This window comes from Ursus arctos, unplaced genomic scaffold (genome assembly GCF_023065955.2).
Source record: "Ursus arctos isolate Adak ecotype North America unplaced genomic scaffold, UrsArc2.0 scaffold_16, whole genome shotgun sequence".
Lineage (NCBI taxonomy): Eukaryota > Metazoa > Chordata > Mammalia > Carnivora > Ursidae > Ursus > Ursus arctos.
The window spans coordinates 15,888,665-15,908,628 of NW_026622830.1; the positions used below are offsets into that span (position 1 = coordinate 15,888,665).

At 50.7% G+C, this 19,964-nt stretch overlaps 1 protein-coding gene across 1 annotated transcript in view; it reads left to right on the plus strand.

Moving 5' to 3' along the window:
- JPH2 (junctophilin 2) overlaps positions 1 to 19,964 on the plus strand; it is a 64,665-nt gene that overhangs the window by 18,138 nt on the left and 26,563 nt on the right. Inside the window, exon 2 of the mRNA XM_026502928.4 lies at positions 3,184 to 3,979. Coding sequence (XP_026358713.3) covers positions 3,184 to 3,979 — 796 coding nt within the window. The remainder of the gene's footprint in view (positions 1 to 3,183; positions 3,980 to 19,964) is intronic.

Consider the following 19,964-nt stretch of genomic DNA (forward strand, 5'->3'; position numbering starts at 1 on the left):
CATGGGAATGTGTTTGGAAATGGTAACACATTAGTTTTCCATCTATCCATCTCCCCATTTGATCATCCCCTGCACCATGCTCTCATTTCTCTATTCTTTGCACCTGCCACACACACCCATTTGAACTGGTTTCAAATCCAGTTCTCCTCCTTTCTTACTGGGTGACTTTGGGCAAGTCACATAACCTCTCTAAACCATTCCACCTGTGAAATGGAGATGTGTTTGTATCTTCCTCTATGAGATCATGCCCAGTGATATCTCCTTTCTCTGTCCCTCTCCACTTCTCTTTGGCCCTTTATAGTTCATATTCTATGGTCATTGGTTTTTCATGGCTAGTCATTGAAGGGAGGAGAACTCTGCATCCCTCTCACCGTTGGCTGCACCTGCCTGCTGTACAGAGAGGCTGCAAGAACTGGGGACCCTCCCCAACAAATTAAGCCAGATTTTCTGGTGGTGAGACCTGGAAATTGGTATTTTTTAGAGCTTCTGAAGGGCAGCCAGGATAGAGAACTGTGGGCTCAGAGTGTGAGCTTTGGGCATCAGTCAGACTTGGGTTTGGATTCTGCTTCCTTGGTGAAGTCACTTAACCTCTCAACCACCATCTTCTCTCCTGTAAAGAAACATCATCATGGGACTGACCTGATAGGACCTTTGAGAGGTTTCAGTGAGCCCTAGGCACTGTACATGACTCTTAATGGGGTCTCTTCATGCAGAAAAGGCTGGGGGATGGGCAGGACTGGAGGCCTGAGCTGAAGCAGCCTGTCCTGGGAGGGACCGGGCAGTGTGGAGTCACGTGGACATGCTGTCCTTCACCTACAGAGTTACGGTGCCCAATTCCTAGAAGGCCAGCATCTGAAAGTTAGGCCAAACTTTAGAGAGGTTCATATCCAACACGTCATTGACAGACAGGGCAATTAAGGCCTTAAGAAGGGAAGAGAGTTGCCCAAGGTCACACAATGAGATGGAGTTTCCAGACAAGTTCAGCCAATCATTCAGCAAGTATTTATGGAGCACCCCTATGTGCCAGGCCCTATTCGAGCTGTTGGGGCTGCATTGGAGACCAAAACAGGAAAGATCCCTGCCCTCATAGAGGTTCTATTCTAGTGGGGAAAGAAAAGCAATAAATATAATAATTAAGTCATATGATATGTTAGCAAAGGATACATACTATAGGAAACAGAAGTAGATCAGGGATACCTGGGTGCTTGTGGAGGTGTAGGCAGATCTGGAGGAAGAGAGTTCCAAGCAGAGGGAACAGCCACTGCAAAGGCTGGAGAGGAAGCACACCTGTTGGGCTAAGCTTAGGAATCCCTTACCTGGCTCACCACTTCAGTTCCCTACCCATCCTGGGAATTTGCTGGGAAGAAGGCCTTTTGGGGTGTTTTGGTTAACCAGGGTAAAATAGGAGATTGTGTTTAAAACAAAGGCTCTGAATTTCCCCCCTCGACTCACCGAACACTATGGCAGGCACAGTTCTACATGCTGAAGGCATGACGATGAAGGCAGAGACCTGGCTTTCAGTGGATTACTTACATAGACTCTTGTTCCTAGGAGCTCACCTGCTCACACTAATGGACATGCAGGCCTCCACTGCAGATACCTCCTTGTACACACCACTATCCTGCACACACATGGTCTCACACGATCTCAGTTTCCCTAATGCCCACAACCTGATACACTCAGCCTCAAGTGCTACATATTACTCTGTGCTTTAACACTGAGACAGCCTTGCACAGCCAGAACCTCCCATACACCCATAATGTCACCTCCAGGAACTTGGGCACTTACCCCACTGTGTACACACTGCACTGCACACTCATGATCTCATATAGTCAAAAGACTGACATCCATGTCCATAAAAATCTTCTATGCAGGTGGCCTTGCACAGGTACACTTTTCCGTGCTTTCCAAGAGTCCCACGCTCTCCAGTAGTCACACTACTCTGCGAACTCACTGTCTTATCCATTCACGAGCTTGAACATGTTCACCACCTTGCACAATAGGATGACTAAGCACATGCATTTCATCTCACATACGAACAGAGGTGCCTGCTCACCCAACTCCACACGCTGAATTTCTCATGGTTTTGCACCCTCATTCAACTTTGCCTGTCCTTACATACTCAAGACCTCAAATACTCTCATGACCTTATGTTATATCCCATTATGTCACACTCATGTGATCTCAGTCACCCTCTGTGTGCACACTGCCTTGCACACTCATGATTCAACATGCTCCCACTACCTTGCACACTCCCACACAGGCAAATATTCTCATTACCACACATACTCACTGTCTTGTCACTCACTCTCTTGCATGTTCAGTCTCTCTTGTGTGTTTCAAAAATCTGTGCACTCATTCAAATTCACACTCACCAAACCTCATCTGCTCGGACAACTTCACACTTTAAAACTGACTCACCCTATTTTGCGCACTTGTGACCTTGCTGTGTTCCTACCAACCGACATATTCACACCATTGTGCAAACTGCTTCCAGCCACCCACTCGTGTCCTGGAATTGTTTAACGGAATGCACTCTGATATCTCACCTGCTCACACAGCTTCACACACTGATGTGACTCACACGACCTCACTCTGCCTCGCCCACTATGACCCGGCCATGTTGCCACCACCGGAAATATTCACACCATCATGCAAACTCCTTCTAGCCATCCTCTAGTGTCCTTGAACACTCGTTTAACCCCATGCACTCCTGGGGCCTCGCTGGCTCACACAGCTTCACACACTGATGCTGTGACTCACATGAACTCCCTCTGTCTCGCCCACTGTGACCCTGTCGCGTGGCCACCACCGGAAATATTCACACCATCGCACAAACTCCTCGCCGTCCCCTTGTGTCCTCACACACTCGTTTAACCAACCGCATGCACTCGGGGTCTTGCCTGCTCACACAGCTTCACACACTGACGTGACTCGCACAACCTCACTCTGCCTTGCCCACTGTGACCTTGTGCGTTCCCACCACCGGGAGTATTCACACCCCTGCGTGAACGCCTTCCGGCTTGCCCCCTTGCGTCCTCGCGCCCTCACGGACGTCCCCCATCCCTGCCGCACCCTCGCCTGTCCCACCCACGCGCTCCTCGCCTCCGCCCACCGCGCCCGCTGCCCCGCGCCAGCAGGGCCGGTGAGCCGCCCACTGACGCGCGCTCTCCTCGCCCGCAGGGACCTACCAGGGCCAGTTCACCAACGGCATGCGCCACGGCTACGGCGTGCGCCAGAGCGTGCCCTACGGGATGGCCGTGGTGGTGCGCTCGCCGCTGCGCACGTCGCTCTCGAGCCTGCGCAGCGAGCACAGCAACGGCACGGTGGCCCCGGACTCGCCCGCCTCTCCCGCCCCCGACGGCCCCGCGCTGCCCCCGAACGCCATCCCGCGCGGCGGCTTCGCGCTCAGCCTGCTGGCCAACGCCGACGCGGCGCGGGCGCCCAAGGGCGGCGGCCTCTTCCAGCGGGGCGCGCTGCTAGGCCGGCTGAGGCGCGCCGAGTCGCGCACGTCGCTGGGCAGCCAGCGCAGCCGCGTCAGCTTCCTCAAGAGCGACCTCAGCTCGGGCGCCAGCGACGCCGCGTCCACCGCCAGCCTGGGCGAGGGCGCCGAGGGCGCGGAGGGCGCCGACGAGGCCGCGCCCTTCGAGGCCGACATCGACGCCACCACCACCGAGACCTACATGGGCGAATGGAAGAACGACAAGCGCTCGGGCTTCGGCGTGAGCGAGCGCTCCAGCGGCCTCCGCTACGAGGGCGAGTGGCTGGACAACCTGCGCCACGGCTACGGCTGCACCACGCTGCCCGACGGCCACCGCGAGGAGGGCAAGTACCGCCACAACGTGCTGGTCAAGGGCACCAAGCGCCGCGTGCTGCCGCTCAAGAGCAACAAGGTCCGCCAGAAGGTGGAGCACAGCGTGGAGGGCGCCCAGCGCGCTGCTGCCATCGCGCGCCAGAAGGCCGAGATCGCCGCCTCCAGGTAGGCCCCGCGGGCTGGGCACAGGCGGGGTGGGCCTTGCTGGGGAAGGGGCTCCAGGCAGGGCAACCCGGGAGGCCCAGCCTCCAAGCCTGTTCTGCTTCTTTCACCGTCAGGGGTACCCACCGACGAGAGAATTAACTGGAGGCACTTCTGGTCCCCTGTCCATCCATCCATCCATCCACTCAGCTACTCCTTCCTGTCCACCCATTCACCCAGCCCTCCATTCACTTAACCCTTCCATTCATCCAGGCTTTCCAATAGCCCCCTGAACAACCATCTCTTCACCCCACCTACTCATTCCACTTTCTGTTTACCCATTCAACCTCCAGACACCCATCCAGCCACCCAGTCATCCATTCCTTCACCCAGTCTCTCATTCAACTAACTTCCCCACTAACCTCCTGAATTACCCCTCCATGAGGACAATGACCTCATCTCTCAGTCTCTCTGACATCTACCAGGACAACCACAGGCATCCAGCCACATCCTCATTCACCCCATCCACCCATCCAGCTTTCCACCCTTCTACCCACCCAACCCCTCAGTTACCCACCTATCCACCCAACCACCTAGACACCCATCCAGATAGCCATTCAACCACCCACCCATCCCCTTATTCACTAACCACCTCCATTCACCGTCTCCTCCATTTACGCAGTCACTCCCATCACCCAACCATGCTTCCATCAACTGAAGCAACATCCACTCCCACCCGCCTACCCACTCATGCAAGCACCCATCTGTCATCCATCCATACAACCATCTCTAGAGCCCAACCATTACTTCCATTCAACAAACCATCTTCTCTTCCACTCACTCAGCTACTGTCACCCATCCACGTACTAGCCCTGTGTCCACCCACCTTCCTATCCATTCAGCACCCACCCTTTCATCCATATTCAGACCCCTCCATGTCTTCTCATTGCACTTCAGAAAAAGTCCTAATGTTATCTGCAAACATTTATAGTTCTTGCTGTGTACCTGGCACCGTTTTAGTAGTTTACAAATATTGACTCATTTAATCTCCTTAGGGTACCTTATAAGATCAGTTCTGGTTTTATTTCCATTTTACACACAGGTTAGACGAGCCTTAGAGAGATAAAGTGCCTTGCTCCAAAGCACCAGGTAGTGAGTGGCCCTTCATAATCCGGTTCCTACACTCCTCTTTAGCTTTTCTATCACTCTTGCCCTGGACCTGAATTTTGTTCTCTGCGCTAGTCATGCTGGCCTTTCTTCACCCTTCTTTAGTTCCTTTTGCCAGAGAGCTTTTGTTCCTGCCTGTTCCCTGCCTGGACTGTTTTTCCTCCCCTTTGCTGCCCATTTAATTCCTACTCCTCCTTCAGAGCTCAGGTCAAGCCTGACTCCCTTAGGGAGCTGATGAAGCCCAGCCCCCTGTCACAGGCTGACCTCACTTGACTGCATGGGCATTTTCTTACAGTGTCTCACATTTGCAACTTTATGCTGCTTATGTGATTTGTTTTTAACCTGCCGTTTATAAAGGGCTCTTTATGCTCCAGTCACTGTTCCGAGGCTTTTACATAAATTAACTCACTTAATCTCAAAAAAGGTAGGTACTGTTATTATTCCCGTTTTGCAAATGTGGAGTGAACTGCAGAGAGGGCAGCGGGTGTGACGGGACAGTGGTGAAAAGCACTTGTCTGTCCTGGTGCCCATAGCAATCCTGCTGGGGGCTCCAAATGGCCTGGGCTGGAGGCTGTGGCACTGTAGTCTTTAGAGTAAAGCAGACATAGGACCAAATTTTGGTTCTGTCATCTGTTAGCTCAGAGACCTGGGCAGATCCGTTTGCCCATCTGTGATGCCATCATTTCTTAGTTGTATGTTCTTGGCCAAATCAGTTTTCGTCTTCAACCTCAGTTGTATCATCTATAAAAATAGGGTTAGTCTGAGGGTTAAGAAAGGTAGTGCAGGTCCCGTGGTTTACAGTGCTGTCATGGGGCGAGTTTATGGGAAACACTTAGGAGCAACATTTGTGGGGAAGGGAAGGAAGCTGGGTTGGGCAGAGGGAGACACTAGGCTGCAGTCTCCACAGAGGCTGCAGCTAACCACAAGGGGTGGGCCGCAGTGGAGGTGACCTTCAAAGTTGTCCCTAGGTGAGGAGAGGGTGCTGGATCTTTACACCCCCTGGGCTGGCTGCATCTACCCTCCAGAAGGGGGCACGACCTGGGGCTGGATGGTTCTCTTCAGCCAAAGGCCATCCCTGGGCAGGGCTGATAACAGGTGCCCCTCTGAGCAGCTGGGAGAGGAGGAGAGGAGAAATAAGTCCTTGGGTCCTGAAGAGGAAACTGGGCGGCACATCACAGTACCTGCTACAGTGCTGGACACCTAGCAAAGCTCAATAAGCATTACAAGTCATTGTCGTCATTCAGTGAATTCATTATACAGATGTGGAAACTGAGGCCCAGAGAAGGAACGTAACGTCCCCCAAGGCCACCTGGCAAGTAAGTGGGAGAACCAAGGCTTCAGCTCCTAAATGTCTGATTCTGAAGTTTCAACCAGCACATCTTGCTGTCTCTGAACTTTGTAAACTTTAAATTGCTGTGAATGTGTGAGCGGTTAGTATCATTAAGATGGAAAGAAAGTATTTTTAAATTTTAAGAAAATTACCCCTACTCTCGGCCCAGTTTCCCCTAGTGTTAGGTTCTTACGTTACCATAATACATTGGTCACAGCAACACTGGTACATTACTGTTAATTTAACTCCAGACTTCATTTCAGTTGTGCTCGTTTTCCCTCTATTGTCCATTTCCTATTCCGGATTCCATCCGGTATCCCACATTGCATGCAGTGGTCATGTCTCCTTAGTCTTCTCTGGTCTGGGACAGTTTTTCAGCCTTCCCTTGTTTTTTCATGACCTTGACAGTTTGAAGAACTCCTGGCTGGGCATTTGTAGAACACCCCTCAGTTTCTCTGATATTTGTCTCATCGTTAGACTGAGCTTATAGATTTGGGAAAAGAAGACTACAGGAAGCAAGGTGCCCATATCATATCATATCATATATCATATCATATCAGGAGCACACAGTCTTAACATGAGTCATCACAGATGACGTTAACCTTGAACACCTGGTGTCTGCCAGGTTCCTTTGTTGTAAAATTACCATTTCCCCCTTCCCATACTCTGTTCTTTGGAATCCAGACACTAAATTCAGTCCACACTTGAAAGGGGGAAAGGTCTGGGATTAAGCTACAGATACTCCAGGGAGGTCAGTCTACATTTGAGAGGGAGAAAAGTCTAGAATTAAGCTGCAGATACTCCAGGGAGGAGTATCAACATACATTAGCTGGAATTCTTCTGGAAGGAAGATTTGTCCCTTCTTCCAAAGGGAACACTTTTTACTCTTAAGCCAAGTGTATATCATTGTGACAGGCATAAGCCTGGACTGTCCTGGGCCACCCTGGGACATGGCAGAGCTTACAACAGCTAAGAGTTTAGGCTCTTGATTCAGAAGATCATGAGTTAGAGTTCTTACTCCTCTACCGAAGAGCTGTGTGACCAAGGGGCTTCACCACTCTGAACCCTGGATCTTTTTTCCTCCTAGGGTTGTTTTGAGGAGTAGATGAGCTAATGCCTGTAAAATGCCTGGCTCAGAGCAGCCAGCAGCAAAAGCAGTCATTGTCATCATCCAATCTGTTCGATTTTAAAGGTGAGGAAATAGAAGCTTGTGAAAAAGGAGGGATTTCCCCAAGCTCTCACCTGCTGGGGGAAAAAATCTTGCCCCTCCCCGTCCCTCTTGCTTTCCCTGACCTCCTTGTCCTTGCCACTAAGGCCTGTGCCCTTGAACTTGACTATGTTGAGCTCCGTTGGAGAAGGCTGCCAGGCTCATAGCTGGGAATTGAATCTCTGAGTGAGAAGGTGTTGTCCAACTTCCTCCACAGGCTCTGCCAGGAGGGGAGCGCAGGGGAGATTTGGATTCCTCATGTGTCTAGGGAGCACGTCCTGTATGCCTACAGGGCTCTTACCCTGTGGGGGGCAGCTCCCTGGCTCGGTTTTAAACTCACACTGAATTTCCAATTAAGGGAATCTTTGGGTTAGGAGGAAAAGCAGAATTGTCTCCCTTGCAGGAGCTTTGGTGAGTAATCGAGCTGCAGAGGAACAGGGAGCATTCCTAGCAGCCACCAGCCTCCCTGGCCCAGGCAGACCTGGGGTTTCTCTTCATCGTGGCCTCAAGCTCCTGGTCCTGGGCTTCCATGGAACTTGTCGACTCAGAGTCTAGGATCAGGAGAGCTTTCCTGGGGGCGCCTGGGTGGCGCAGTTGTTAAGCGTCTGCCTTTGGCTCAGGGTGTGATCCCAGCGTTCTGGGATTGAGCCCCACATCAGGCTCCTCCGCTGGGAGCCTGCTTCTTCCTCTCCCACTCCCCCTGCTTGCGTTCTCTCCCTCGCTGGCTGTCTCTGTCAAATAAATAAATAAAATCTTAAAAAAAAAAAAAGGAGAGCTTTCCTGGGGTGGGGGAGAGAGAACGTTGAAGCATCATGTCCCCCTAAAATGGGCAATGGACCGAAAAAGATTCTAGACCGGACAGTGTCCATTCAGTGGCTCCCGAGCTCTTGAAATGGGGTTGATCTGAACTGAGATGTGCTGTTAAGTGTGAAACACACACTGGATTTTGGAGACTTAGCAAGAAAAAAGTGTAAAGGAATCTATGAATTTTACATTGATATTTTTATATTGATTACATGTTGAAATGATTATGTTTCAGATGTATTGAGCTGGATAAAATGTATCGTTACATAATTGCCAAATTAATAGTATTAATAACATAATTATTCAATTAATTTCGTCTTTGTCTTTTTACTTTTCTGAATGTGGCCATTAGAAAATTTAAAAACTATACATGTGACTCACATTGTATTTTTACGGGGCAGGGTTGCTCTAGACCCATCCGGGGCTCTGGGATATAGTCTGACTCCTTCCCCAACCGGAAGGGAAAATGGAAGTACAGCTAGGATAAAGACATACATACCCATAGCCACTAAGTGGTCAAGGGGGAGCTAGCCTCAGGTCTTCTGATTTTGTGGCTAAAAACTCTTTTTGTGATGCCTTTTAAGGTCATGGATCCTGGTGGAGGGAAGCTGGATGTTTGGGGAGTGCCTGAATGTTTCTGGTTGTCATGCCAACATTGTGATGATAAATGGCTCCCTTCCATAAGGAGCACAAGGAGTGGTTAAGGGTGCTGCTTTGGCCTTGCCTTTCGCTTGCCGTATCTTGTCTTATCTCCAGACTTCAGTTCTCTCATCTCTGAAAGTAAGATAACGATATGACAAGGGTTAAATCAGAAAACTGCATGTGAATCACTCAGCACAGGGCTAGAAGCAGCAAGGGTCCAGTAAATGTCAGCTGCTCTTGTCATTGTAGTATTCCTGATGTCTGTTCCCACAGCAGAGGCCAGGGCTGGCCTGCAGGAGTTCTCAGCTGCCCCAGGGCCAGAAGTTTGGAACATCTCAGGTTTTGTGCCAACATAGCATCCTTTGGCCCTGAAGACCGGACCCACTGCATTGGTCAGTCTTCTGCTCCGCTACCTCCCCAGCCCCCATTTCCTCCTTAGACTGGCCCTGGGAATTCCCAACCTGAGAGTAGGGTTAGAGTTGACTTTGAAGGTTACCGAGAGGTGATTTCTCAGGTGGGCAGGAGTGTGTGTTACATTAGCTAAGAGCTTGGATGGACCCAGGTTTGAATCTGGGTTCAGCTTCATGTAAGCTGTGTGACCCTAGGCAACTTACTTCATCTCTCTGAGCCTCACATTCCTCTTCAGTCAAATGAGAATTAAATTAATTCCTTCTTCAAAGTGGTGTTGAAGAGAATAAAAAAAAAAAAAAAGAACTAGCTCATGTAAAGGGCCTATGTGTTGAGGGTGTGCGAGGCCGTGTAAGCTGTCGCTGCGAGTCCTTTATCTGCACGGATCTAAGAGACTGTCCTGAGAGTGAAATCGCCTTCTCTCACAGTCCGTACAGCTGTTTCCAAGCTTGCCTCTTTTGCATGCCACCTCCCGATTCTTGCTGCATCACGTACCCCCTCTACTTACTTTCTTAATCTCTATCTTTAAAAGTACTTATGCACAGTTACTGGAAAGGAAGACTTTCTGATCACCGTTGAAAGTGGGAAACTGGCATCATGTTCTGAAATAGAAGTCAGACTTTTGTTATGAAAGGTGTTAAACCCAAAGTCTGCTCTCATGTTGTTAAAAAGAGACATTGGAGAGAGATTGCCAGTTATGAAAGACCTATATGCACCTGGCTGAGGTTTGTCCTCGACCAAAAGAATGGGTCTGGTGCTGTTGTAAGCTGGGACTTTGCCCTGCCAGTGCTCATTTCCAGCACCACCAGGGTATGCAGACCACCCAGGGGGAAGAGGGCTTGGCCTTGGACTAGGTGTAAGGCGGATCTTGGCAGTTGCCCATGTTTATTTGATTTTCATCTGACAGACATCCATATAGTCCTTATTTCTGGGAGCCAGGCAGGATTCTAAGTTCCTCACATGTATTAACCTAGTTAATCCTCAAAACAACCCTCTGAAAAAGGTAAAATTATTACCACTTGACAGATAAGGAAACCAAGGCACAGCCAGGTTAATCTCAAATAATTATCTCAAATAATTCAGCTGAGTAATGGCAGAGTTGGGAGACCTGGTTCTAGAATGCTCTTAACCATTATCTGACCTTTGGCGGATTTTCTGTCACAAACTGATTAGCACGTCCTCTGTGCCAGGCTTGTGCTGGGGCACGGGGCACCCAGCATGTCAGTGCGGTTAGCGTCCTCCGGGGACTCGTAGCTTAGCGGCAGAGACAAGCAGGGCTTCAACACAGCCCATGGTGGGTCAGAGGGAGGCCCAAGGAAAGAACAAGAAACTACCCCAGGGGTGGTTCGGGAAAGCTCCCTGCAGTGGTGGGTGACGCTGGGTGGGAGTTTGCCAGATGGACAAGAAGGACAGAAAGGTCGCTCCAGGTAGAGGCACGGCGGTAGGAACGTGTGTGGTGTATTTTGGGAGCAGTGACTCATGGGGAGCTGGAGCGGGTGGAGAAGAGACTAGAGATAAGGCTGGGAAGGCCGCCGACGGCCAGGGTAGGATGGGCTGTGAGTGCCAGCTTGAGGAGTGGCAGACGTACCGTGCGCGGGCACTGTTCTAGGTGCCTGGCTGCGTCCACTCAGCTCGTTCTAATGGTGGCACAGAGAGACTTCTTAAACACGCTCCACGTCACCCAGCTAGTCCGTGCCGGGCTGACAGTCCGGCCCCAGAGTCTGCGTTCTCAGCCACTACTGTCTGCCCCTTCACATTCGCGAGCTTCTCTCTCTCTCTCTCTCTCTCTCTCTCTCTCGTTTCTTTTTTCTTCCTTTTCTCTTTTTACATTGTTCAGACCAACATATTCATTGAATTCAATGAAATTCAGAATAATAAAAGATAAGTAATCAAACCCCTCTCCTACTCCAGTCTCAGCCACAGCTCTGATGTAACCACTGTTAAGAGCTCACTTTCAGCCCTCTTCTGCTTATCCATTCTGGGGTTTTGTTTTTCTTTTCTTCTGTAGCTAGGATTATCTACATAATGTTCTTTAGTTTTCTCTTTTGACTTCATAATGTTTTGAGCTTTGTTTTTAATCTTACGCACGTGTATCTGCCCTGTTCTTTTTAAGAGATGCATACTACTCGGTAATTTGGAAGTATCATGATTTATTTAGCCAGATCTATCTTGATGGAGATTGAAACCATTTCATGCCTCCACGATTACAAAAAAGGCTGCAGCGAACATCCTTGGACACATGCTTTTGCTCACAGAAGAGTATGCTGGTGAAAGGAATGGCTCAGCCAGGTACCTTCTTCCATCAGCGACATCTGACCATCCTTGGAATGCATTGGAAATACGATGCCAGTCCACCTGGGTCTTTGCAGGGGACTGACTCTTGGCATTCACTGTCAAAAGGTTAATTGGCAGTCTCTTTCCTCCAGTACTCAAGTACCTTTGAATGGATTAACACAAACAAGTAGAAATCCGAACCACCTCTGTCTAATGTCCCCCCACCATATATATTCAATAGATATTTAAGAATAATTGTTGCGAGGGGGGCCAGATTCTTAGCCTGATGCCTGTCCTTGCTCGTACAGATCTACATCTATGGGTTAAATTCCTGGAAGTGGAATTGCCAAGTCAAAAAGAATGTGTGTTTTCATTCTTACCGGAACCCTGGTTAACCTCCTAAAGGGCTGCACCAAATTTATATCATCGCCTCACCACCAGTAGTGCCCAGGAGGACAGTTTTCCTCACTCTCTCACCAACACCATGTATTATCAGTCTTTTGCATCTTTGCCAAATTATTTGAGGACAGTCAGGTGTTCCATAAACCCAGTGACCACCGTCAACTACCCATGCTCATAGAGGCAAAAGCTTGTCCTTGGCTTGCCTCCTGGCTCCTCCTGGATATGGGGTTCCATTGAGGGGGATTAAACTCCCCAGGGATGGCCTTGAAATGTTGGAGAGGCCCCTGACACTCGACTCCTGCCCTCCATCACATCCCTCCTTGGAGAATGGCCAGTGGACAAAATACCTTTGCTCCCAGAAACCGAAGACCAGGGTGAATGGAATGTCCTGAGTTGTCAGAGCCGGACTCTTGTGACATACATGAGGCAGCTGTGACTCCAAGGCCAGCCTTTGAGCTGAGTCGTCTGGGGAGAGAGAAGACCTTGCCTGGGCCCCTGGCAGCAAGAAGATGTTCAAACTGTGAGGCCATGTATTTGCGGGAGCTAGGCCTTCCTCCAGGCCTTGGAGAGTGGGAAACCCGAGGAAAGACCCAGTGAGTTCCTATCACTCCTCCTAAAAAGCTGGTCAGAGCTGGAAGGCACCTTAGGGAGGACACAGCCCAATGTGCTCATTTCACAGCTGGGGAAACCGAGCTCTAAAAAGGGATGGCCACCCAGCCAGGGTCATGCAGAGAGAGGGACAAAGCAGATAGAGAGACATGGCTGGAGGGCTCTGGTGAAACCTCAGTTGACTTCTGGGTCACATTTAATAAATCGGCTAGGAAGAGCACAGGGCTCTGGAAGATGGAAAGGAATGTTTTTCTCTCCCCAACCCTTAGCCCTATAAACTGGGCTTACGGGCCCGCTCCAGAACTTTTCCAGCTTGATTTTTTAGCCTCAATAGCGGAGAATAGACAGGCCAATAGCCTGCACGTTTGGGATAAAAGTGCCACTTTCTGTCAATGCAAGTGTTTCCCCACATCCCAGTGGAAAATCCGACCGTGTGAAGCCAGTGCTTGGCCCCTGACCCTGGCACTTGAGCTGAACTCCAACAGCACAAGGGACTCAGAGGTCTGAGCCAGAAGGGCCAGGACACAGGGTGGTGGAATAACAGTGACAGAATGAGAGTGATGGGGGCTGCCATAAGGTGAGTGCTCGAGGGCTCAGCTCCGGGGTGGGCTGCCTGCGTTCTAGTCCTGGACACTGGCTGGCCGCGTGGGCAAGTGACTTCCCCTGAAGCTTTCTGTGCCTCCCTTTCTGCATCTCGAAGATGGGATCGTGGGAGCACCTGCCTCGCGGGACATAGAGAGGACGGTGCTTAGGACAGTGCCCATTCTCACCACGGCATGCCAGGCTCTGTGCTGATGCCGTTTACGCACATGATCTCTTTTAGTCCTCATGAGTGAGGTGCTGTTCATTTCCTAGGCAAGGAAACTGACTAGCTCAAAGGCCCAATGTAAATGACACAACCAAACTTTGAATTCTCAGATCCAGACTCCGCCCCCTTCACCACAGTTGGAAGAGGAGGTCCTTCAGCTTGAATGTTTCAGGTCACTATCTTGCCAGTCTGATATTCTGTGCCTGGACCTTGGTGCCTGGCCGTTGCTTTCATATGGCAGAGCAGTTGAGAGCATAGGCTGGAGAGACCGAGAAACTGAGGTTTGAACCCCACATTGTTACTTGGCTGTGTGCACTTGGTCTTCTGAGCCTCACTTTCCTCATCTGTAGAATGGGGACAGTATCAGCCTTGACTCCCAGGTTATGGGGAGGATTCCATGAGGTGATGTGCAGAGAGGGCTTGTGTGGTCTTGGTGCTCAGCAGGTGCTTGGTGAGTAGAGGCCGTGGCCTATTTTACCATCAGAAATTCAGGCGAGTGGAACATGGAGGGGCTAGCAGGCTCTTCATCTGAGCTCATCCTTCCCATGTGCAAGCCACTTGGCTCCCCTGGGTTTCCAAAGCCCAATCCAACTTCCACTTGACTTCCTAAGTCCACACCAGTGAGTCCCTACCATTGGGGAGGAGTTAAAAATAAAGCCCAGTCTTCAAATCCTTCAAGTAAACACCCAGCTCTCTAAAAATAGCTCCTTTGCAACTGGGCTCCAGAGCCAGGCTGGACTTGGATGGAATTTGGCGGGCCTGGTTCTCACAGCCAGGCAGGCGCAGGCCAAGCCTCCATCACCCACCTTGCCACCGAGCCTCTGCTCCCCAGGGAGATGCAAGTGTCTCTGGCCCCTTCCCGCTGTCTCCACTGCCACCAGCTGAGTGCTGGCCACCAGCCTCGAGTGCTGCACCACTGCAAGGGCCCCTCAGCAGCTCCTCACTCCTCTCACTGCCCTGTACTCTCCTCTACACAACAGCTGTGGAATGAGCTTTTATAAATGTAAGCTGGAACATGCCTGTCTGGTAAGCAAAACTTCCCTGGGGCTCTTAGTTTGAGTTCCCCTGAAAGCAGAGCCTGAGGCAAGGATTTGGGTGCAGGTAGCTGATGTGGGAGGTGATGCAGGAAGGAGAAGGTGAGGGGGGTAAGTCGGTAGAGTAGAAACAGGGAAGAAGGAAAGGCCAGTCTAAGAGCATGTTATAGAGGCATCACTCTAGGCCACAGGGAGTGGATTGGGCCGGGACCTTGGTACAGAACACCCCCCAGATTGTGCACCTGGAGGATGGAGTGTGGGTGGACAAAGCCCTGTCCCCTCCCCCCACTCCAGTCCCCCATTCACTGGAGATTTCCCCTGGCGACATAAATCTCCCTCCACTCCCTGGTGTGCTTGCACTTGGGGTAGGGTCTCATCAGAGCAGGCTCTGGGCAGAAAGCCGAAAACCGTGCTTGGGTGAGACACCAGCAGTGCCAGGGGAATGTTGCCACATGTGGAATTTGCCTCCACAGCAGTGGGTGAGATTACGAGAAGATTGAGGATATGTGACGTGGGGACAGGAATGTCTGCTTCTAGGAAAAATTTCAGATTTCTGACTTTGGCCTGTAAGACCCATCCTGTCTGGCTCCAGCGTACCCCACCAGCCCCATCTCACACCGCTCTCCCCATCACCCACCTTCAGGCACAGTTCCTCCAAAGGGCCGTTCTCTTTTCTGCCCATGGTCCTTCGTACATCCTGTTCCATTTGCCTGAAATGGTTCCCTTACTCTTTAGCACCTTGTCGTTCATCAGGCCTCACTCAGCACAAATGTTTCTTCCTCAGAGCTCCCTTCTAGTTTGGGTTCCTTGTGTTAGGCGCCCCTGGCATCCTGTGTACCCCTGCCTCAGCCACCACCCACCCCCTGCCATTGTCCATACTCATCCCGTCTTCCCTAGGTTGTATACTCCTTGAAGATAGGGACCCTGTCTGCCGTGTTCACTGCCAGGTACCAATGCCTGGCATAGCGCCCAGCACGGGGTGAGGCTCTGGACGTAACGTCAGGTCCCAAACACGTCATGATGGGAAGCACCCTCCATCTGACTCACTTAAGCCTTCATGCATATTCAGCAAATATTTATTGAGCACCTACTATGGGCCAGGTAGTATTCTGGGCTCTTGGGGTAGGAAAACCTAAAGATTCTGGCCTTTGTGGAGCTGAAGTTCTAGTGGAGGAGACAAACAACACAGCCCACAGAATAAGTAAATGATAGAGCATTTGGTAGCGGGAGAGCTGCCTTTTCACCTTAGTGGTCAGGGTCGGCCTCGCGGAGAAGTTGACACCAAGGAGCTGAAAGAATCAGCCAGTGGGATGTCTGGGAGGGGGAGCAGCCCAGCAGAGAGCTAGGCGAGGAGAAGGCTCCAAGGTGGGTGCACGCCTGGCCTGCTCTGGGAGCAGCAGGGAGGCCAGCGTGGCTGATGGCAACGGGAGAGGAGGACAGTAGCAGACGAGGCCAGACAGAGTGTGGGGCTGGGGCGGGGACAGATCACTCCGTCAACATGGGAGCCACTGGCCACATGTGGCAATTTAAGTTTAAATTAGTTGAAATTAAATAAATGGAAAGTTCCATTCTTCGGTTGCAGTAGGCACGTGTCCAGTGCCCGATAGCTGCCACCCGGACGGTGCAGATAAAGCCCGTTTCCCCCACTGACAGCCCTATTGGACAGTGCCTGGGGAGGGCCTTGCAGGTCATGCTAGGGCAGCAGCCTCACCCATACATAACTGGGCACACATCCTGGGGTCCTTTCCTCACCTCCCAAAGTGGGTATGATTAAAGCAGGCAAGGCCGTCTAGTCCAGCCCCAGCCAATGTCAGAATGCCTTTCCGTCATCCTCGCCAGGCGGCCCTGCAGTCACAGCTTCCGTATCTCTGGACATAGGAGACACCCCCCTCCCCCGAGAAGGTCCAGGCCAACCTTGATGTTTGGGTTTGCTAAAGCTAGAAGAATATTCTGCCTCTCTATAGCTTCTGAGCACTGGTCCCAGTTAGCCCGGTTAGCTCCGGGACTGGATCAGTTAGAACGAGTCTCAGCTGCAGGCGACAGAACCTGCCTCTAGTGTCTTAACCACTGGGCTGACCTCACATAAGATCAGGGAGGCAGTGCCAGGCTGTCGCAGCAGCCCCAGGATGCCCGCAGGGACCATCTTCAGCTGTCTTTCCCTCCTGCTCTCCTGAGAGTGTGGCCTCTGACGTCCTCCAAGATGGCTACCACAACCCTAGCTTCACCTCTGCGTTCCAGGGCAGAGGCCACAAAGCAACAGCTTCTCTCCATGGGGGAGTGAGGCCCACCCCAGGGATTTACATTTTATTCTCCAGAATGGATCACATGGCCTTCCCTGCATGCAAGGGGTCTGGGAAGATGAATATTTTTAGCCAGACATGTCATTTTCCTAAACAAGATTAACCTTCTGTGAGTGGGGAAGGTGGAGAAAATTTGGTGAGTAGCCAGCAACATCTGCTCCATAAAAACTGTCTTAAGCACCCCAAGGTTCTTCTCTGACCTAAGCTGATTCAGGCCCTTCCTCTGGCCTCCACTTTCCAGGGTCTGCTCTGCTTTTCCATCAGCTGGGATTGCCAAGGTGTTTCCACAGTCCCTGCAGTCACTCCGGGGAGAGCCTCTCTCTTGACGTCTCGAGAAGGGGTGTGGAGTGGTGCTGCAGATGGGAAGGGGGGGCTAGAGTGCGATCCCTCTCCAGGGCCACCCTTGGCCAAGCCACATCCCTTGTGGGTCTATCACATTACTGCTGAGTGCCGTTCCCATCAGCCCTGGCTCGGGCAGCCCTGTCTGGAAGGGGGTGTTACCCCAAGGTCACGGCAGCCCGCTGCCTAAACTGTACCCTGCAGGACTCGCCACAGCCTTGCCAGAAGGCTGGCCAAGGTAGAAGGTCAGAAATGCCGTAGATCGGGTCCCCCAGAAGGGGATTTGTCAGAGACTAGCCTGGGGCAGCCCCCCCGGGCTCCAGGCCGGCACAGTTCTTCCCTGGTGGATATAGAGACAATCTTCGTGCAGCAGAAAAGCCATCCTGGAGCCCAAATTATTTCTTCCTTTATTTTTTTTAAATAGGTTACACTTTCCTGTGGTTCAGAACCCCCCAGTTATAAAAATGTAGAGTCCACCTCCTCTGCCTAGCCTCCACTGAGGACATCTCCACACCCCATGGGCAACTGTTGTTTGCAGTTTCTTTCCTTTCCTTCCAGTTACTCTGTGCATATATGAAGGTGTGTCCCATGAAACTGACCATGTCCAACTTGCAAAATGGCAATTTCATACTGTTCCACCTAACACGAGCAAATGCATACCTGGATTCCTACTTTTCTCTTTCTTACACTAAAGGTAGCACATATTACACATAACCATTCTGAACTTTGCTTTCTTCTCTGCTGTGTCTGTATTGTGGATCTTTCCATATTTCCCCTAATAAAGACCTTTATCAACTTTTTTTAAACACCTGCATCGTATTCCATTATATAGCTGGATTATAATTTATTGAATCAGGACCTTCTTGCCTGAACATGATCATTAGGGTCATTTCCAGAATTTTGTTATGTTAAATAAAGCTGGACACTCATCATTTCATCCACGCGTTAGTATATCTCTAGGATAAGTTCGCCAAAGGGCAATGACGAGATCAAAGGCTGTCGGTAGTGGTTGTCCCATTTTATCTTCCCATCCATGTGAGACGAGGGTGAGAGGCCTCTTCCCTGACGTGCTGAATGACCTTGGGCAAGCCCCTGCCTCTGTGGGTCTCTGTTTCCTGGAGCACTGAGCTCTCCTTTACTTGTCCTTGGGAAAAATAGCCGACCCAGATTCGTCTGCTTGCATGGCCTTTCCCACGCTCCAGCCACGCGCGGCTGCCACGTGCAGCTATTGTCGCCACGGCTCCTTTGGGAGATGATTTCAGCCCCACCCGAGGCCACGGCAGCCCGATGAGATCAGCATGGAAGAGCCGGCAGAGGGACCACCGGGGTCAAAGGCACAGAGTTGCGGCAGCATGGGGTGAGGCCAGGTTTCCCAAATACCACTCACCGACGTACCTTCGTAAGCCATGCCGTATCCATGTACCATCTGGGTTATTATCTCTTTACTATTTTTAAAATATTTTTAACGTTCTTAAACCTACATTTATTTTTATAAAGGAACTTTTTACATCATTACCATAAATAGAAATCCAGTATTAGATAAGAAGTTAGGCGGAAAAAAAAAAAAGAAAAAAGAAAAAAAAGGCACATACACACACAAGAAAAAGAAGAACGTCATTAAACCATTCCTTAGATTGTTGCTCACGAAAAACTCAGATCAGGGCTGCTTGCTGCTGTGCTGTCTCTCTGCTAAAAAATGGACTATAAGAGACTCACTAAAGACATATAAGCACCAAAGGAGACTTTCTCATTGATGAAATCAGGATGGTTGAATTTTAATTTTAAAAGAACAGTGTTGGGGCACCTGGGTGGCTCAGTTGGTTAAGCATCTGCCTTTGGCTCAGGTCATCATCCCGGGGTCCGGAGATCAAGCCCCGCGTGGGGCTCCCTGCTCAGTGGAGAGCCTGCTTCTCCTTCCCCCTCTGCCTGCCGGCTCTGCTGACTTGTGCTCTTTCTCTCTCTCTCTCTGTCAAATGAATAAATAAAATCTTAAAAAAAAAATAAAAGAACAGTGTTACCTAATGAATGTCCTGGTGCCACCTGTCATTTTGGTCCCAAGGGCTAAGTATTCCACAGTTACAAACATTGGCCTGAAGAGACAGATTTCTCCTCTCCATCCTCCCAGAGCCTCAGAGAAAGAGAGAGGGAAAGCCGATTTGGAAGGTTCTGTGCTCTAGGAACTAGATTCTGTGGCGTTCTGGGTGAGAGGCACCCAAGTTAAGACAGCCTTGCACACAGTAGGCACTCACTAAATGCTTGCAAGTGACTGACTTCTTAGTGGGCCTGAGAGGCTCTTATGAAAGGATGGGCATTCAGACCAACAGGTGCCTCCCCAAATCTTGTCTAAGAGCAGATGCCTTCTTCTCGCTCTGTCCTCATGCAGCAAATGGTTTGCCTCACAGCTGAGGCTTGCTGGGGGAGCACTGGAACAGGAGCCACCGAAATGGACAGGATGACTTCTGCCATCCCTTCACGTGTTTGTAGGATACAAACACACATACAGCTGTAGGATAGATCAAGCCTGAATTTATTTCCCACTCGTGTAAAGTTCAAAATCAGGGCCCTCGTTGCCAGGGAGCGCTCTCACAAGCGATTCGGAGGCCCAGCCTCCTTCCATCTTACGGCTTTGCCACCTTCAACACTTGGCTTCCATGGTTGTCATGCTTTTCTGCATCAAGCCAGTGA